The 21,147-nt window shown below is 42.6% G+C and overlaps 1 protein-coding gene across 1 annotated transcript in view; it reads right to left on the reverse strand.

The window, feature by feature from the left end:
- The window catches only part of Itgb6 (integrin subunit beta 6), an 81,107-nt gene that overhangs the window by 14,184 nt on the left and 45,776 nt on the right, over positions 1-21,147 (reverse strand). Inside the window, 6 exon segments of the mRNA XM_052725585.1 lie at positions 870-989; positions 6,003-6,097; positions 8,855-8,955; positions 8,957-9,078; positions 16,016-16,430; positions 16,599-16,733. Coding sequence (XP_052581545.1) covers positions 870-989; positions 6,003-6,097; positions 8,855-8,955; positions 8,957-9,078; positions 16,016-16,430; positions 16,599-16,733 — 988 coding nt within the window.

Raw genomic sequence — 21,147 nt, forward strand, 5'->3', positions numbered from 1 at the left:
AGGAATGCTCAATCATACCACAAAGACACATGCTCAACTATGTTCATAGCTGCACTATTTGTAATAGTCAGAATCTGGAAACAACCTAGATGCCCGTCAACTGAAGAATGGATTAAGAAAATGTGGTACATATACACAATGGAGTACTACTCAGCAGAGAAAAACAATGACAACATGAAATTTGCAGGCAAATGGATGGAACTAGAAAATATCATCCTGAGTGAGGTAACCCAAACCTAGAAGGACAAACATGGTATGTACTCACTCATAAGTGGATACTAGATATAAAGCAAAGAACAATCAGACTGCAACCCACAGAACCAGAGAGGCTATATAGCAGGGGGGACCCTAGGATGACCGTAGCTTATAATAAGTTTTGGTTTTACTCAACCACTGGGCAAACCTCAGTGAAACATTTCACTATTAGGATAAGAATTTGTACTGTATCAAGCTGGGTAATAGAGAAAATAAATAAATAAATAAATAAATAAATAAATAAATAAATAAATAAATAAGTAAAAGACATGGGAATGCCAGGCGGCAGTGGTGAACACCTTTACTCCCAGCACTTGGGAGGCAGAACCAGGCGGATCTCTGTGAGTTCTAGGCCAGCCTGGTCTACAGAGCAAGATCCAGGACAGGCACTAAAACTACACAGAGAAACCCTGTCTCAGAAAAAAAAAAAAAAAAAAAAAGACATGGCAACAAAACAGAGGTTTGAATGAGGATTTTTCAACCTTGGTAGAAGCACTTCACCCCAAACTTTGAAATGTCTTTCCTGGCAAGCTACCTGAAGTGACTTTCTCAATGACTTCTGTAAGATAGTATCCCTTGACATTGAAAAAGACAATGGAACACAAGCTACCCACCTTTTTCGTTGATGTTGTGAATGATGGTTTTCCCCTCATTGTCTGTGGTTATTAGGAATGTAATAAGACATTCATTTTCTCCTTGTAGAGAGCAGGAAACAGAAGTATCCTTTGAAAAGTCTGCAGATGAAAGAGTCATTCATTAGGGTAAATGAGATTTCAAAAGAGATCATTTTTAAAGCAAAGCAGTACTGAGTTTTTCAATATGCAAATTAGAGTTTTCAATACTGTCAAATGGGAATTGAAAGGCAGAGGATTTCTCCCCACCAAGTGAGATTTTTGGTTTTACTTCTGCTCCAGAAGAACAGCTCCAGATGTGGTCAATCAGGACTGACCATCAAAATTCCCTATCAATCTGACAGAGGCAGATTTCAATAGAGTGAAAGCAGCACAGGCCAGGTGTCCACAGCTGCCTGGGGAACAGAATGGCCGTGATTATGGTAATGAGGGGGCTGTATGCTCCTTTTTGCTCAGAGCATCTGGGAGGAAGGCTAGATTACATTGCCGCTCAGTGCAGATGGATACTGATACTAGCAGAGAGGCTTCTCACAAGGGTGCAGCCAGGATTGCTGGCTTTGTACTGTCACATGGTGAGAATAAATTCATATCAGAAAACTGAGACAGAGGTGTTATGTATCCCAGAGACCCGCAGGATAAAGGGGAGCCTCAGATTAAAAGGAACCCGGGATAATAGTTGTCCGACATGCACTATACCTTCTTTCTTAATTAAGAAAGTGAGATTTTCCTCCAATGTTTCCCAAATCGAATATTTTTCCTTGTGAAGCTTATTCAAGAGTTAGAAAATGAATTTCATGATAATAATTAGGAATACAATTTTATCTGTGGTGATAAAAATTTAAAACTCTTAGCTCACACATCAAAAATTCTGATGGTCCAGCTACTCCACTAAATTTATCTAGCATTTTCTGAAGTAAAGCAAAACAGATTTGTTTTACAATTCTTATTCTAATCTGGAAATTTTTTTTATGAAACTATTAAAGTTTTTCAGAAACCTGTAATTAAAATTAGATTTACTCTGAATCTAAACTTCTAAGACATATACTCCAATACTAGTGTGTAAAGACAGATTATGAAAATCGAACAGCCCCAGGTAATCTTAGACCCACTCTTTCTTGCATATGATTTTTCCCATTAAGAATTTTTTCTTTTTTCATTTCTTTTTCTCTTTCTTTCTTTCTTTTCTTTCTTTCTTTCTTTCTTTCTTTCTTTCTTTCTTTCTTTCTTTCTTTCTTCCTTCCTTCCTTCCTCCCTCCCTCCCTCCCTCCCTCCCTCCCTCCCTCCCTCCCTCCCTCCCCCTCTCTTTCTTTCTTTCTTTCTTTCTTTCTTTCTTTCTTCCTTTCCTTTTTTTTTTTAGACAGGTTTTTCTCTGTATAGCCTTGGCTGTCCTGGAACTCATTCTGTAGACCAGGCTAGCCTTGAACTCACAGAGATCCACCTGCCTCTGCCTCCCAAGTGCTGGGATTAAAAGCATGCACCACCACCACTCAGCAGTTTAAGAAGTTTTTAAAGATGTTAATAGAATTCATTTGTGTGACTATGTGTGTGTGTGTGTGTGTTCTTACAAGATAAATAGGTAGCCTATCTAGGGCTATTTAGGGCACAGAAATGCTAGTCATAAAATACGGAAATATTAAGTTGTCACTGTTTGTTGTCTTTGCATTTAATTTTTAAGAGAAAAACCTGATAGGACCTGTGACTAATATGCCTTTTATCATTCATAACAACAGGAACCAGCATAAATAATAAATTCAGCATTCTAAATGAGATTTTGTATAATAGATTTACATGAACTAAACTGGTTTTGAATTCATTAGAAGCATCTCTTTATGTACATATGAATATTAAAAAATTTAACGCAAATTATCCTTGCTTGGTCATTTCCATATGCATACGACAATCTGACTCACCCAGGTCTGGGGACCCAGGTCGGGTGTTCTAATGGGATAGACTGTGATTTGCACAGGACTCGGGCATTAGGCCATGACTAGACTTACTAGAATAAGCATTCTAATAAAATGTCTTGGATGAAGAGATTTGGGGAGCTCTTGGCAACCCTGGATGAACACAGCCTGTGTTATTTCATGTGTTTGATGGTAAACGGCAAGCATCCTCACTTAATTCATAGTTTGGTTCTTTTTATATGACCTTCACATCACCACTGCCTAACTTCCACTCCAACCACTAAGATTCATGAAGTCTTGGGGAGTGTGGTTTTGCATTTTGGAGCATTTTTTTCCAGTCTCTGCCACAGCAGTGAGAGCCCACACCACTCTCTTGAACTCACTTCATGGGACATCAGGCTGGCTGGATGAACGTATGTGGCTGGCTATGCATCCTCATGTCAGTAATATTAATCCTGATTCTTTATTTTCTTTTAAATAGCCACACTGAAGCATTGGGAGACTTACTTTCCTTGGCCAGGATTATTTAGGTTTTAATGGAACTGCGGATCTGACCTTTGATTCACAACTCCCTTCTTGTGCTTTAATTACTCCACCATTCCTTTCCTTGACTCTTGCAGGCTGGATGTGCCCCATTTTGCAGTGTTTGGGTGTTGAAATAGTATTATCGGATGTGCAATGAAAGATTTGCATAATTAGCTGCTGAGGTTTTCTTTTGTTGTTCATAAAAAATGGCCCTTTCTTTCTCTCTCTCTTTTTTCCCCTCTTCTTTGTGAGACCTGAATTACTGCCACTGAATAATACAGGGAAAATAAGATCTCAGGCAGCCCAGGAAATCATGCTAAGTGAAGGAAGGAAATCATGTAAGTGTGGGTGGGTGGGGGAGTGAGGGGGGTGAGAGGGTGAGGGGGTGGAAAGGCAGGTCCAAAGAATGTCAAAAACATGAATTTCTGTACTATTGACTCACAATCCTGTGTTTTAAGACATCCACTTTGGGATCAGTTAACAGTTCTGGAAGTGAACAGTTTCTCACTTCTACACTGACATAAATTTTGGAATCTCTCTTTTACATTAGCGCCTCTCCTGCCCTTCCTGGAGATTCACACCCTTATTTAATTTAATGTACATAGCAATTCTGAAGACTTGTAAAGCTCTGGGATCCTTAGTTTCCCATTTCCAGAATGTATATGACTGACTGTGGATACATTTCTAGAATGTGTATGACTGTGGGTGCTTTATTTCATTGAACTTTTCAGAGATAGTGTTTGGTGGAACAAACTTTGAGTAACGGTGATCTGAGTGTCTGCATAGTGGGGTAAATTAAGAAGCATGATGCTTTCAGTAAAACAAAATGAATAACGTTAGATGCGCCCAGCCCAGGTACGTGCACACAATGGGTCAATTGATATGAGTTATGTAGTATGTTTGTTTACACAGTGTCCTCAGCAGAGGGACATACGTGCTAAGAGACCCTTAGACGAGCAGATGTGACGTCATCTTCTCAAACTAGTGTGACAATGACATCAGTGGACTAGAGGCTCAAAATAGGACTCCTAAGGAGGCTATTAGAAAGGTCTTTAAACCGACAGTTGGCCAAAACTCGTGTTCACTCAAGATTATCCAGATGAGTGCTTAACGTGGGTTCATATTCCACTGGCTGTTTTCATTTTCCAAGTTAGAAACAGTGGTAGCCTTCAGTCTTAGAGATTCTTTGGTCAAACACAAAAGAACATAAATGTTTCTAAACAAAACTATGTAAGCTAGTCTTTCTCCCCAACCCAAGCATCTTTGACCATCTGCTCTGAGAACTGTGAACTTAGACCTAGCGACTGCCCTGTTCACACCTCTACGGCTGACAGGCTCCTGTGTTACTCCGCTTCAGCACATTGCCTTTCCCATGTTGCTGCTGAGCTGAGCTCTAGTCCTTTGCAGGCATTTTCTGCAATTTTTGCTCCTTTCCCAGAGACAGCTGGCAAATATCCCCACTGCTGGGAAACAAGCCTGGAGGATACACTAAGATGCGCACTCATTACTGATGTGGACGCTCCACAAGTGCCGCTTTTTCTCAGTGTGTTTACAAAGGATCTCACCTTTGGTCTCAGGCAAAGCACACGGCACCCCGCTCCATTTGCTGCTATGTGACATATCTATCTTTGCTCACCAGAAAAGCACAGATGAGGGGTTTTATGAGCACTCATCATGTCCTGCCACTCCCAGTAACTCAACCGTAGCATCGCTACAATTTTGAAACAAAGTACTTGAAAAAGAATAAATGTCTTTATATATTCTATTTTGGAAATACATTTATTTCCATATTCTAACTCCATCTATTCAATATATGTATCCTACAGGCCATATGTTATCCTCTCTCTGATCATTCCCCTTCACCTTAGCTAGATCTCAGCCACATCTCTAAAGCACACGGAGCCATGCTGGTGGAGCAAGCTAACACAGTTTATGATGCTCTAAACTTAGGTTGTCTCAGCTGTCCTTCTAGGAAGAGTCAGTTATCTCCTTTGTTGTGAATTTCTCACGTTCCTTTTTAAATGCCCTTTCCCGCTCAGCTAAAATGCAGTTTCGTTAAATATTTGGGATGCGATTTTGCCACTAGCTTTTCATTTTAGGTAATTAAACATGGCAGAGGAAGGCAGGAGCACAGCTGGCTTAGCCGTTAGAAGAGGGACTTCTTGAATCCGGAGGGTGAGTCAAGAGGGATGGAAGGATAATGATGGAATGCCCATGGCTGGGAGGCTGGAAGTAAAAGCATTTGGAGGATCAGTGGAGGGGTAGACAAGCCAGCCAGCTCCTGAGTGGAACTCTTCCAGGACCTGTAAAGTGCAGTCAGGCAAACTGTTACTGTGGGCTTTAGCTTATCTTGAAATAAGGCAATCCCATGATAAAGGAGAATTTCAGGCAGTAAGAACCGTTTCTTCAATTTCCTTCCTACAAGTTTGGAAAATACAGCCTTGTGGAATTGGCTTGACAGGGGTGAACTTGCTAACAGAACCAAAGACCAGTAGAATAGCCATGACTTTGAATTGCTCATGTCTCGCATCATTATTTCTTTAGCTTTAGAAAACGTGTTTATTCTTCAAAAGGAGGCAGAGAACTTCAGCACCTGGCTCCTGCTACAAGTGAAGTCAAGTTACTAGGAGTCCCCGACTCATAGTTTCTGCCTCTCATGAACTACGTGACTTTAGACAAGGCGCACCTTCCTCACTGATGGTGGCACCGGCAGTTCTGCACTTCTCCACACACTCTTCCCGGTTCTGGCCATCTGCAGACAGGTAGCATTCGATGCAGCTCCTGCGGGGACAACAGAGTTCATCAGCTCCTACTGACAGAAAACAGGCATGCGGCTGGCATGCCTCTTTGCTCTTCTCACCAGTGACATTGACCTCTTGGTACTTTCAGAAAGAGAGTTGGGTGACATCTAGGAGGATGCTAAATTGTTCTGATTTCTACTTCATAATCAGTGCTCCCTGAGCCAGCCTTGATGACAGCATCTATCATCATATTTCTATAGTGATGGCTCCTGATTGGCTGAGAAAAAAAATACTTCAGTGTTCGATTTAGCTATATTTTCATTTCACATTTTCAACATAAGGGAGGGTTTCTATCCATAAATATGATTAGAGTCTAGACAAAGTTATAAATTTCTTAGCCTAAATGATCCATATCTCAGCAAGAATTCTAAGAATGATGAGTGCTCTTAATATATGTCAAATGTGATTATTCTAAAATTCAATTTTCTGTTACTCTTTTGAATAAGTGTAAGCCTTGATAGTGACTTTCTAAAGCGTAGGATTATAGCCTGGATATTCATTAATTCAGGCTTCTAAATAAAAGATTGCTGCTTATAAGAAAGTATATTTCCAACGATACAAGGAAATTACACTACTTTAAAGGTGTTTATAGACCAAAGTATAATGTAGGCCTTGAATTTATCTTGTGCTACAAATAAATTTACATAGATTCAATTTGGAGTAGGACAAACCTGCATATGTTTCTTCCTGTGGGGACACAGCATGCCCTGAGAATGGGCAGTCTTCAAAGGACTTGAAATGCTCGTGCCCAGCTGAAGCTGTATTTCCTTTGTTGTGAGGACCCTCAACCATAAAATTATTTCATTGTTACTTTATAACTGTAATTTTTCTATTGTTATGAATCATAATGTAAATATCTGATAAACGACTCCTGCTGGGGTCTTGATCCACAGGTTGAGAACCTCTGCTCTATAGGCAGGCAGGGCTTGGATCAGCAACCACGTGGGCATGAAAGCACAGGTCTTGTCTTGAAGCTGCTTTGGGGTTTTAAATATAACTGGGCAGGCTTGGTGGGGGTCTGGAGCACACTGTAGAGACTCTTCACATCTCCTTGTGCCTCTCACTGTGACTGCCCCAGCAAGACCAGTCTATCCACAGCCTCCTCTACAGCCCCCCCCCCTTGTGACTGTAGCCCACAGATCTCCGTTAATTGCTTGAAAAAAAAATATGGGATTGGGGGATGGCTCAGTGGATAAAGAGCTTGGCAGGCACTTGGGAGGCAGAACAGGAGATCTGTGGCAAGCTGGCTAGCCAGATTATCTGGATTTGGAGAACTCTGGGTTCAGAGACCCCACCTCAAAACCAGGCGGAATGTGATCAAGGACAATATCTGATATCAAACAACATCTTGCCTACAACACCCACACACACTCACCAGCATATATAGGAAAACACACACACACACACACACACACACACACACACACACACACTACATACATACACACGTGCAAGCATAAGATCCTATCTTTCCCTTAGACGCTTAGCACTTGTGAAGGTAGAAACCATAGCTGTTTTGCAGCAAGCCTATGACTTGTCATCATTCTTGGCATACAGCAGGTACTTAATACTGTCAGGTAAATGAACACATGTCTGAGTAAAAGGAAGAACAGACTCATCTCAAAACTAACATCAACATTAAGTAGATGATGCTGATTCCCAAAATGGATCAACTTTGATTGTTAATTTCACATCTTACAAACCACATAAAAGACTGACTCATGTTTATAAAGAAGATGAAATAGAAAAGCAATAAAAGAAACATCTTGAAGAAACCTTACTTTTTTGTGGGTGGTCACGCTGGGGATTAAATCCTGAGACTCCTGCATGCTAGGCAATCGCTCTGTCACTGAACTACAATTGACATTTGAATCAAGCTCCATGCCTGGCATGTGTCTCAGTTTGCCAGGGACAGTGACAGAAAAGTCTTGACACCTGCTTGGTGGGTAACCACTGGGGGAAATTGATTTTCTTCCTTGTTTTCACCAGAAATGCAAATGTCACCACCCCAGGAATCAGAGTTAATGAAAATATGAACTACTTAGTCCTATTGGCTGCTTACCTGGTACACTGCGACCTCACAAGTCATTCAGAGACCTGCTTGGGGGAACCTACAAGGTTTGTTCCAATTCTGTAAAGTGAAGCTACTAACCAGAAATCAGTTTTAATAGAAAACTATGGGTGTATTTAGTGGTTGTTGTTATTGTCTTAATAGTATAAAACATAAACCACAATATTTATGTATAATGATAACCACACGGAAGTGCCGAAGTGTACAGTGATAAGGAGAGAGAGAAGTGAAATCTAAGATTGTCTTCAGCCTACCAGGATAGGAACATGTGCTAGGTCAGCTCAATCTCTAAAGAAGAAAGCTGTCTGTTTCCCCAGAAAGGGAACTGACTGCCTGTGGGTGGGTGTCAGCAGGATAACTCCAGGGCATTCAGCTGAGAGGCCATCTGATGCTATCAGTTTGGGACACCAGCTCCACTAACCCTGCTGTAATCTAGTAAAAATGTGACCTTGTGGTTTTGGACAATCGGGACCCAGAAAGAGGCAGGTGAGAAGCTGACATTCCAGGCTGAGGATCACAGGGGCCCTTGGACTATGAGCTTTGATGGATGCCAGAGGCCAAACCCGGCTCAAACAATTAAGAGGTTTGAGTTTACTAGATGTCATTCAACCTTTGGTCCCATGGAAACCTTGCCACCGAAGAGAATAAACAAAGTAGAGACATTACCGTTTAGAGTTACAAGGGTCACCACAGGTAGGACAGCGTTCACAGGTGGGTCCTGAGGCTCCAGGGTTCCTGCAGACACACTTGCCACAGATGCAGTCCCCCACGCCCACTGCACATCACCCCATCCTCAGATGCACACGAGTCCCTGCTGGTTGTACAGTTGCAGTACTCTCCGGTCCAGCCGTCTCGGCACACACATTCACCACAGTCACAGTCACCATTATCTGTAAAACACAGAAAACGTACACTGTGTTGCTTGTGGCCCAAACCACTTCCAGGATGGGGAATATCTTCTTTTCTCCTTGCCTTTAAAGACTATCAAAAGAGCCGGACGGTGGTGGCGCACGCCTTTAATCCCAGCACTCGGGAGGCAGAGCCAGGTGGATCTCTGTGAGTTCGAGGCCAGCCTGGGCTACCAAGTGAGTTCCAGGACAGGCGCAAAGCTACACAGAGAAACCCTGTCTCGAAAAAAAACAAAAAAACAAAAAAATAAATAAAGACTATCAAAGGTTAGGGGATGGGGCAGAGAGGGAGGCAAAGAGAAAGACAGGAGATAGAGACAGACAGACAGACAGGTAGATGATAAACAGATAGATGATAGCTAGATAGATAGAGATATAAATAGATGGATAGATAGATGGATGGATGGATGGATGGATGGATGGATGGATGGATGGATAGATGTTTTGTTGGTCATGTGTATTTACTAATTGGTCTCCTAGCTGAAAATCACTTTCAGCAAACAGAATAAATAATCAGTCAAAATGAGACCATGCAGACAAGCCCATTGGAGCTCTTTGGCAAATTGTTCATTGGATTTTAGGATGAAGATGAAAGGCAGACCCGAATTAATCAAATCAGTGGTTCTCAACTTGTGGGTCATGACCCCCCACAGGGGTCACATATCAGATATTCTTGCATATCATATATTTATACCACAATTCATAACAGTAACAAAATTAGAGTTATGAAGTAACAATGGAATAATTTTATGGTTGGGGGGTCACCACAACATGAGGAACTGTATTAAAGGGTCGCAGCATTAGGAAGGTTGAGAACCACTGTTCTGTATCACCTAAGCTGAATAATTGAAAAACCCTCCCTTTTAAAGCATAGAGATAAAAAAAAAAATCTTCCACAGTGGTTGTGGTCAGGTGAAAAATTCTAGTTTTATGTCCCCTGGTACGTTATCCCATTGATATATACTAAACACTGACAAATTCATTATTCAACAGATTCTAACTAGGCGTATACTCTGTGCTAAAGATTTTATTGGACAAGAAGGTGTGACAGTATGACAGACCTTTCATGCAGAGAATATGGAGTCAGCCCAGGTAATAGCAGGAGCAGAGCCACCTCCCTCTGGAAAGAATTTAGAGACAATCTCGCTCGTCACTGAATCTACCTATTCCTGGTCTCTGTTCCAGAAAAGATGGAAGACAATTAGGAGGGTTTCCCCCCTCTTCCCAGTGGGTCAAATTGCAGCAAGCCTAATTTCATTCACCAGTTTTTAGTCTGACCTTTAGCTGTAGTAAGTAGTGGGTAATGGAAACTAAGAGTCAATTACAGTTCCAGTCCTGAGTGCATCAGGCAACACAGATGCAGAATTCAATCGCACAAGGTTGCTGAATTTATCCTCTAGCGTGAGAGGCGGGGCGACGAATTACTACCAGCACTGATGATGATACAGCATGCTGAGTCTGCGATACAGGGTGGGAGTTTCTAAACAAAATAGGGATTTGGGAAGCTTTCAAGAGGAAGTGATGCTTGAGCTGATTTTGGAAGCTAAGAGGAGTCAGAAGAAGGGAGTTTCGCGCGTTTCAGAGAGAGGAGACAGCAGAAGATGATGGAAATGCGCACAGTAACCTGAGTAGTTTCACAGGGCAGCACCGGTAGTGCAGATGGCTGTGGCAAAGGAAGATGAGAAAGTCCCTGGAATGTCAGAAGTGAGACAAGGAGGAGCCACACGGGGAAAGAAAGAACCTTTCCCCAGAAGGTTATGAAATTTTATGAAGGCAGTGACCTGAACAGATAGGTATGTGTGTAGACACACCCTAACTCCACAGAGAGGTCAAGCAAGAGGCAGGAAAGGTAGTTGCAAGGTCTTGCAAGAGCAGAGGCCTGACCCATGGCAGCATCCTTGAGAACAGAGATGAAAGGATAAGCGATGTCAGCCGGAAAGCTCGGAGTCGGGCATGACTGCTCACAGTACAGCATGAAGAAAGAGAGATGGAATCCTCGCCAGGTCGATGGGCTGGAGAGCCAGCTGGTGGCGTGGCTCCATGGCTTGGAGTGGAAGCTGGCTCATGGTTACTGCCGGATTCCAATACCTGGCATACAGAGGAGATCACTTGTTGAATAACTGAATGGTCCTGAAGCAGAAGAGGCAAAGTAGCTTTGGATGGATTGGACAGTGAGTCTCCATGGCCCTGTTGAGTTTGGGAGAAAAAGGACTGTTGGATATCTTAGAAGGCAGTTGAAAATATAGAGAGGAGCCTGGGGAAAGGGGCTTGGGATCTGTCAGAGAAAGGCTTCCGGTGAGGCAGATGTGAATCAGGTCATCTAGGGCAAGCAGGCAGAGCATGGGAAGCTCTGGAGAGCATCAGCCTGTAAAACATGGACAGAGGAAAGGCTCCTCACAGGAGAGCCTGAGAGGAGGAGGGCAATGGGAGAATAATGTTCCTGCGGAAGCCCAGGATAGACTCGGATTGCAGGCGGAGGTGCCTGGGCACACTGGTGGATAAAGGTAGTTAGAAGGGAGTTGCATTCATTTCAGAGACAGAAAACAATGGGAGGTGGTGGAAATAGGCACAACATAGTAGTTTCACAGCGCAGGGGCAAGGGTGCAGGTGGTTGTGGCATTCAAGAGTCCCTTCTGGATCAGGCCACAGATGGCTTATGAAACAGTCTAAAATGGTAAATATTGTGTTACAGGTAAGTCTCCTTCTCATGGAGTTTTGAGTGCTTGCCATGGATACTAAAACAAGCATTTGGAAACAAATAGTATTTATTTACAAATGCATAACGGATACTATCCTTCAGAAAAAAAGATGGCACATATACAGATACCTTGTATCAGAAAATTTTGTTCTTTGAGCAAAACTTGCAATTGCCTAGGTTAGTCTATGCCCATGTTTACAGTGGTGCCTGGCTCGTAACTGAGCTCCACAGGGACTGGTCAGTAGAAATGTTCCTAAAAGTTAACCAGGAGGAAGAACTTGCAGGCAAAACTAGTCATCAGTACTGAAAGTTCTATACTTTCATTAAAAACAAAGTAAAAGTAAATAAATGGCGGATGCTTCCGCTTACAGAAGATGCTGGTGAGTTTACTATGAGACAGAAGACTGGCTTCTCCCTTGCAGACTTGGTTCTAGTAGTTAGTTACTTTTCTGGCTTTGTCCCTGGGTCTTAAGAGACTGACGATAGAAGAGTCCTTCATAAGGTGCTCCAAACCACAGTGGATTCAAAGTTGAAAGCTCTGGGTTGTAATTTATTCCAAAAATTAACATGGTGCCTAACTGTGCATTTCCAGATGCCCTGAGGCTGTCTAGTACATCTCTGCATACAAGAGTTCCTTGGCAGTTTAGAAAACCCTTCCTGTAACATTAAAAAAAGGACAGTCACAGCAAAGCCTTAAAATGTTCCTGCCTTTTAGAACCTAGAAACCCTCTATTCTGCTGGCCTTCCAGGACCATCAACTAGGTCACCAAAGGTGCCAATTGATGTCCTGGACAACAGATCATCTGCAGTACCTGTTCACGCCACCATAGCGCCACCTTTATATTGGTCCCATGGATAAGCAAGATAACCCAAGATCTAAGAAAAAAATTACCAGGCTCTTTTCAGAGGGATATATCTTTCTGGAATGCCACTGGAAAATAATGCTAAGTGCATAATCACAGGAAGTTTCTCCTCTAATGCCATTTACCTGACATGGCTCCCAGTCTCTTAGAATCAAAACAGACTAATGGAATTTGGGCAAGGATAAACACGATCAATGGAGCCTTCTCTCTCTGAGTGCTTCAAGATGGATGAAAGACACTGTATGACAAAGGACGTCGTGATAAAAGCTTTTCAGAAAAGCAGCAGGCTGTCAAGTCGATCACGGATGGAGTAAGTGAGAGCCAAGCAAGTTGTGAGCGGGGCGTATCTGGTGACTTTGGGCAATCACAGCTGGGACGACAGCATCTGTACACAGGGAAGTGCAGTCTCCATCCCTGTGCTATGCACAGTCCCGGAACACACCAAGGCTACTCCACCAGTCCTGGCTGGATTTGAATACTTGTATCTACCTCTTAGAGGAGAAAGCAGTAAAGGGTGAAGGAACTTGGCAATGGAGGAAATTTCTGAGTCCAGCTGAAGAATTCTTGTTTTCTACATTGAATTTCTTGCCATTCCTGCCCCTGATTTGATGAGCGTCATTATCGTTTGAGCTATCTATACAGTGTATAAGTTGAGTACACTCTTTTTTAGTGTGTTCCCGATGCCCTGAATTATTATTATTATTATTATTATTATTCAAGAAAGAAACAGGGGTGGGGGGCACTATGTTGTAGAGCACATGCCAGCAATTCCTGGGTTTTAGATCTTTTTTTTTTTTTTTTTTTTTTTTGGTTTTTCGAGACAGGGTTTCTCTGTGTAGCTTTGCGCCTTTCCTGGAACTCGCTTTGGAGACCAGGCTGGCCTCGAACTCACAGAGATCCGCCTGGCTCTGCCTCCCGAGTGCTGGGATTAAAGGCGTGCGCCACCACCGCCCGGCTGGGTTTTAGATCTTTTAACCCAGGATTTAGGGACTGGAATATTGGGAGGGTTACTATCCCCATTAGATTAGATTAGATTATGTTACACTTGGGACTTTCAGAAAGTATTTTCAAGTGTTCAGAACATGCACTTTACTATAAAGGCAATGTGAGCATCTGCCAATGTCTTCTTCCTATAGTGTGAGGATGGCTTTGGCATTGGCTAGCTTCTTGTCACCTACAGGTTGTGTCCTGCCTAAACCCAGAAAAAAACACTGATGTGGGTTTGTACAGACACACATACCACATTCATACCATACATACCACACACACGCATGCACACATGCACGCACACATGTGCACACACATGTGTGAACACAGTGGAATCAGAAAGTGAACCTTTGAATGAAAGGGGAGGGAGGGACATGGCTCTCCTCGGGGGTAAATGCTTTCAAAGAATTTGGAATTCTTTGAGGCTTCCTCTCTTCCTCCTTTTCTCCCCTCCCTTCTTCCTCCCTCCTCTCCCTTCTTCCTTGCTTCAGTCTTCCTCCCTCCCTCCCCTCCCTCCTTCCTTCCTTCCTTCCTTCCTTCCTCCTTTCCTCCCCTCCCTTCTTCCTTCCTTCCTTTCTTCTTTCTTGAAAATAAGTTTCTCTCTTTCTTTTCACTTACTTCTGTGGTTGTTTTTGGTTGTTTGTTTTATTTATTTTATTTGTCTCATGACCTGCAGCTTCTGATCTTCCCACTTCAACCTCCTGAGCACCAAGAAAATTAATCTTTTGTGGGTTTCTGACACTATGGTTTGGAAATATCACTTGCCTAGTTTTCTGTAAAGACGATGTTGTTTCATTTTGTTGAGATGTTTGCTTACATCATGGGATAGCAGGGTGTCTAAGCTTAGTCAAGAGCCAGTTAAGGCTTCAAATAAAAACTGTGTCAACATAGTTGTAACTCCTGTCAGAATAGGTTATGATTAAATACATGTATCAGAATAATTTTGAATCGTGTTTGATGTAGCATAGCCTTTTCCCTCTTTTTAAAAGATTTATTTTCAACTGTTTATTTTTATAATTTGTACATATGTCTGTGCACACAAGTACAGGTGCCTGCATAGGCCAGAGGGATCTGATCCTCTGGAGTTAGAGGCAGTTGTGAGTCATCTGACATGGGTGCTGGGAACTGAACTGAGGTCCTCTGAGTGTGCTGTTAACCACAGAGCATTCTCTCTGACTCCTAAAACTTTATTTTTATTATTTCTATTTACGTGTATGTGTCTGTATCAGTGAATGCCACGTGTGTGCAGGTGTCCACGGAGGCCAGAAGAGGGCATCAGAGCCCATGAAATGGATGGTTAAAAGCCATCTATCAAGAGTGCTGGGAACCAAACTCAGGTCTCCTGAAGAATAAATAGTATGTACTCTTAACCACAAAGCCATCTTTCCAGCACCTATAGTAAATTCCTTTTGTTGTTTGTTTTGAGAGAGAAAGAGAGAGGAGAGTCACATTGTGCAGTCTTGGATAGTCTAAAGTCCACTATGTAGACCAGGCTAGACTTGAACTCACAGAGATCTGGCTATCTCTGCCTCCAAGTGCTGGTATACTAAAGGCATGCGCCACCACACCTCGATTCTGTAGCATATTCTTAAAGAATATTGTTTTTATATCTACAAAAGATATAAAAGTATAGATATTTACATTTTAAACTTTCCTTGAAATTTTCAAGAAATTCCAAGCTATTTTCTACGTTCATTCTTTCCATAGACTTTCTCACATGCGTTCTTGCCTAGCTTTACTTGGCCAGTCCTTAATCTAGTACCTTTGGTAAGTATTCGTGGCTAGGTACGATATAATCACCTGTAATCCCAGTGTTCAGGAGCCTGAGCCAGGAGGACTGTGAATCTAAGGATGGAGGAAGTGGGGAGGGAGGGAGGGAGAGACAGAGGTATATAATAAGTGAAGGCATCTCTGTGCCTTCTCCTGGGTTCTGTTCTTTTGGCAGTCTCTGTTACCTTCTTCTTCTTTTTTTTTTTTCCAAAGTAAAATACATAAGAATAGGGTAAGACCCAGCAACTTAGCCTAGAAAAGTCTGACAGGCAATGGAATTTAGATGACAGGCAGTTTTGTGGAACCTGGGTGGTACCTAGAAAGGCGACATCTCCAACTTTTATCTACTTAACCTTAAGAAATAGTAATATTTATATATAATGTAAATATAAGTTCCATCGACAGAGCTCTGACCCCAAAGGAATGTTGGACACAACAACTAAGGCAAGTGATAGTGCAGTTAGGCCAAGTCTAGTGATTCACCCCCTGAAGCCATTCTCAAATAATTGAACAACTACTGAGCCCAGGAATGCAAGGAAGGAACGAAAGAGAACAAGCCCCCAGACAGCTGCGATGTAAGAGGTACGGAGCCACAGCCTACCTCCGCAGAGCAGGCCTTTGTGTCGCAGACAGGAGAAGTTGTCACACTGGCAGTAAGGTCCGTAGATGCTCCCGTAGGGGGACAAGTGGCAGACGCATTGCCCACAGTAGCAGTCACCCCTTCCGCTGCATGAGGGGTGCCCTGGGGACTCCCTGCAGGAATCTGTGCTCACTACGTCCTCGCCGCACTCACAGTGAGGGCCCATGTGGCCAGGGTTGCAGACGCATACTCCACACTGGAAGGAGCCGTTCCCATGGTAGCACTTGGAACTGTTGGCTTCTACTTCCCCCTGGCAGGCGCAGTCACATTCTGCACTGACGAGTATTTCCAGGGTGTCCCCCAGCCCCACAGGCTTTATGGTAAGGGTTCTGCTTTTCTCGCAGTTGGATATGCTCACAGTCACATTGAAGGATGCCTGGAAAAGAAAACGCTGGTTATCTGCTTCCTCCACCCAGCCACCTGTGGGATTTGAGACAGGGCTGGTAGAGACTGGCTTTGCCCAAAACATTTAGTAAGAGATGGTTGAAATTTTTGTGAGAAGTCCAGCTTCGGCAAGCCGAGCTAGCATTGGGTATCCACTTACTGTATCTCCAACTTTCATGTGGGAGCATTTCTTTTGGTGTGGGAAGAGGATGCCATTGTTGCAGATAGCTGTAAAAGACAGGCTGAGTCCTTCTGTGTCTCCTAATACTTCCAGTTCAACCTCAGACCGCAGTTCCTGTAGTGTAGACAAGAAAAGGTTAAATGAAGTTTGAAGCAAAACTAAATCCAGCCAGAAAAAGAAACTGAATCGTGCTCATTAAATCACAAAAGAAAGAATTAGGGAAGTGACTGAATGGGTGAATCTCTTGCTCTGTAAGTGTGAGGGCCTGAGTTCAGATCTCAGAACCCACATGAAGAGAGACTCGGGACTGTAAGCCTGTAATCTGGAGCGTATGAGGAAATGATAGGCAGAGACAAGAGAAACCTTGGAAGCTTAATGGTATTTATAGCAATGAATTAGCAAGAGACCCTGTCTCCAACAAGGTGAAAGGTGAAAGCAACACCCACATGCATGTTGGGGCACATGTGAGTGTGTACATGCACGTACACACAATGAATGCACAAGAACAAAATGAATGACTATAAATTAATAAAACTAAGTTGGATATAAAATTCATCATTTCATTAATCAAGCAAGAATGTGATATATATGTGATATAGATACAAATATATGTTTTATATATATACGCATATATATATATATACACAAATATATATTTCTCAGACATCATCAATGTTGAGATACACTATCCTATGGCAATTAAACTATGACAACGTATCTGAAGGCAGTCTTGCACAGCATATGACAGACAGGAGTCAATTATTGCCTGAAAGTTGTTTCACCCATTCTGGAGGGTTCAGCAAATTCTCCTGATCTGGGTTGCATAGCTTGGTATCCAAAAGTTAATTATTTTGCTTATGTATCAGAAGTAAAATATAACAATGGCATCCTTTACTTATATTCATCTCTGTTTCTTAGTTTTCATAGAGCTGCCTGTGCCGCTTTGTGAGGAGAGCAGAATTGCATCCATCCCCAAACTATGAACATTTGCTTCATTGATAGCAAATTTACACCCTACTGCTTTGTTGGGTACATTTCTGCATATATAACAACTTTTCATCTCAGTGTTGAATCATAGTTCAAAAATTTTTAAGCATATGTTGAACCACCCTTGCATCCCTGGAATGAATCCTACTTGATCATGGTGGATAATTGTTTTGATGTGTTCTTGGAGTCTGTTTGCCAGTATTTTATTGAGTATTTTTGCATCAATGTTCATGAGGGAGATCGGTCTGTAGTTCTCTTTCTTTGTTGTATCCTTGTTTGGTTTAGGAATTAGGGTAATTGTAGCCTCGTAGAAGGAGTTTGGTAATGTTCCTTCTGTTTCTATTGTGTGGAACAATTTAGAGAGTATTGGTATTAACTCTTCTTTGAAGATCTGGTAGAATTCTGCGCTGAAACCATCTGGTCCTGGGCTTTTTTTTGGTTGGGAGACTTTTAATGACTGTTTCTATTTCGTTAGGAGAAATGGAATGAGATCTACATGAACAGCCTGGACATGAGTGGGGGTAATGAAAGGCGAGGGTTGAGGGAAAGAGAGCTTGGGGGAGCGGGAGATCCCAGCTGGATCAACAACAGAGAGGGAGAACAAGGAATAGGAGACCAAGGTAAATGAAGACCACATGAGAATAGGAAGAAGCAAAGTGCTAGAGAGGCCCACAGAAATCCACAAAGATACCCACACAACAGACTGCTGGCAATGGTCGAGAGACAGCCCGAACTGACCTACTCTGGTGATGGGATGGCCAAACACCCTAATTGTTGTGCTAGAAACCTCATCCAACTACTGAGGGATCTGGATGCAGAGATCCATGACTAGGCCCCGGGTGGATCTCTGGGAGTCCAATTAGCGAGAATGAGGAGGGTTTATATGAGCGAGAATTGTTGAGACCAAGGTTGGATAAAGCACAGGGACAAATAGCCAAATGAATGGAAACACATGAACTATGAACCAATGGCTGAGGGGTTCCCACTGGATCAGGCCCTCTGAATGGGTGAGACAGTTGATTGGCTTGATCTGTTTGGGAGGCATCCAGGCAGTGGGACCAGATCTTGTGCTCATTGCATGAGTTGGCTGTTTGAAACCTGGGGCCTATGCAGGATTGTTTGGCTCGGCCTGGGAGGAGGGGACTAGACCTACCTGGACTGAGTCTACCAGGTTGACCTCAGTCTGTGGGGAAGGCTTTGCCCTGGAGGAGATGGGAATGGGGGGGGGGGTTGGGGGGAAGGTGAGGGGGACGGTAGGGGGGAGAACAAGGGAATCCGTGGCTGAAATGTAGAACTGAATTGTATTGCAAAATAAATTAAAAAAAAAAATTTTAAGCATATTTTACAACAGCAACCACACTTAGCACTTAAAGTAACAAATATGCATGTAATTGCTTAAAAGGGCAATAATCTCAATTGTGGATGAAGACTATACTGTGATTGTCACCTGGTATATGGTGGCTGTAAAGACTTCACTAATTACAAAATGGATCGATATTTGTTTTCTTGCCATGCTGCGGCTCAAACACAGGACCTATGGCCTGCCACCCCAGCACTTACTACTAAGTTATGCCCCCTAGTACTCTAAATTCTAGAGGTGTTCAAGTGCGGTGTGTGTGAGAATTGTACCTTAACATTATTTGGGGGAATTATCATGCCTTGAATGTCAAGTCAGATCATGGATAAGACTGGATTTCTGTTCTGAAAGGTTCTCATCTTGCCTTTTCTATTCCTTGCTTACTTAGAACATATGTAAGGAGACAAAAACAAGCTATCAAACAATAAAAACACTTACCATATTATGAGTTGAGTTATATTTCAATTCATCCAAAAGGTTTTGAGTTTATACCTATTTCATTGTTGGCATGTATCATTATCTTTCTTTCTTTCTTTCTTTCTTTCTTTCTTTCTTTCTTTCTTTCTTTCTTTCTTTCTTTCTTCCCTTCTTCCTTTCTTTCTTTCTATCATCTATCTATCTATCTATCTGTCTGTCTGTCTGTCTGTCTGTCTGTCTATCTATCTATCTATCTATCTATCTATCTTTCTATCTATCATCTATCTACCTACCTACCTATGATACTAGGGGTTGAATGTGCTAGGCAAGCACTCTACCAGTGAGCTATCTCCCCTTCTCTCATTTTTGGCATTATAAAAGCACATTTGGCTTCAATTTCTTTCTAAAGTATAATTTTGCCAACTGCACAGAAAGGTAAGTCTACTTCTTTCAAAATCTGTTATGTGTGTGCAATAGTACACATTTGCACAAGTGTGAGTGGAAGCCACAGGACAACTCAGGTGTTGTTCCTCAGAGACCATCCACCTTGTCCTTGGAGTCTCAGTCTCTCATTGGCCTCAAACTCTCCAAGTTGGCCAGGCTGGCTGGCAGCAACCTCCAGGGATCTGTCTGTCTCTGCCTTCACAATAATGGAAAACTCCATTCCCAGAATTTCTGTGTGACTTCTGGGGCTCCAACACAAATGCTCATGCTTGCAAGGTAAACACTTTATTGAAGGAGCGACCACCCGAGCCCTCCAAAGTGTACTTACACTGAAACCACGAAGATTTAAGGGAGAAGTAGTGCTGGCGAGGGTGGCAGAGTGAGTCAGAAGTTATGGAAGAAAAGAGGATGTGTGAGCCGGTGACAATAATAAGGACTAGTGGGTGGCACTGTCTAACCTAAATGAGGAGAATCTCAGCGTTGAAATAATTGAGTGCTAGCGTGCAAATTTGACTGGGAAAATGATTAACGTGCATTTCCCAAGGAAAGAATAGAAATGCTAATTTGTATTTCTTATCATTCCACTCATTAATTTTTTTAAGCATCCCCTACGAGGCTGGGCAAAGGACACAAATGAATTCCTTCCTAGAGGTTAAATTCCAGTAGAAGAGCCAACCCTGAGACCATTGATGCTTCAGTTGCCTTTAGTATATAATAAGGAAAGGAAGGACGTTAGTGAGTGGGTGAGTGAGTACACAACCAGTTTGAAGATTTTTTTTTTGTATATCAAGATGGCATCTTATAGCTCCAACAAGAACTCCAGAACAGTGTAACTCAGCGGAGTGATACCTGCTTCTCGGTATTTTCTTTTATCTACATGAGTGCTTGGCCTGTATGTATGCCTATGTACCATGTGTGTGCCTGGTGCCAGTGGGGGCCAGAAAAGGGCATCAGAGCCCCCTGGACCTGGAGTTACAGATGGCTGTGAGATGCCATGTGGGTGTTGGGAATCAAGCCCAGATCCTATGCAAGAGCAGCCCCAAGTAATGCTAACCCCAGAGCCATCTCTCCCAGCCTAAAGCCTTGGTATTTTCCAGGCAATAAATAACGAGCCAGGATTCCATTCAAATGTGTAATGACTTGATCTTAGCTACCTTGTAAATTGTGTGAGCAATTTGGGAATGCAAAGTGAGACATTCCCCGGAACAGAGCGAGTAGGGGTGTGGAGGGGGTTGGCTGATGGGATGGGTAAACATTTTTGACAATCCACTGTTTCCTCGTTTGCCTAATTTCTTTGAAGTGGTTAGCAGTCAACACTTTTGA

The sequence above is a fragment of the Peromyscus californicus genome, unplaced genomic scaffold (assembly GCF_007827085.1).
Source record: "Peromyscus californicus insignis strain IS unplaced genomic scaffold, ASM782708v3 Scaffold_7__1_contigs__length_154581171, whole genome shotgun sequence".
NCBI lineage: Eukaryota > Metazoa > Chordata > Mammalia > Rodentia > Cricetidae > Peromyscus > Peromyscus californicus.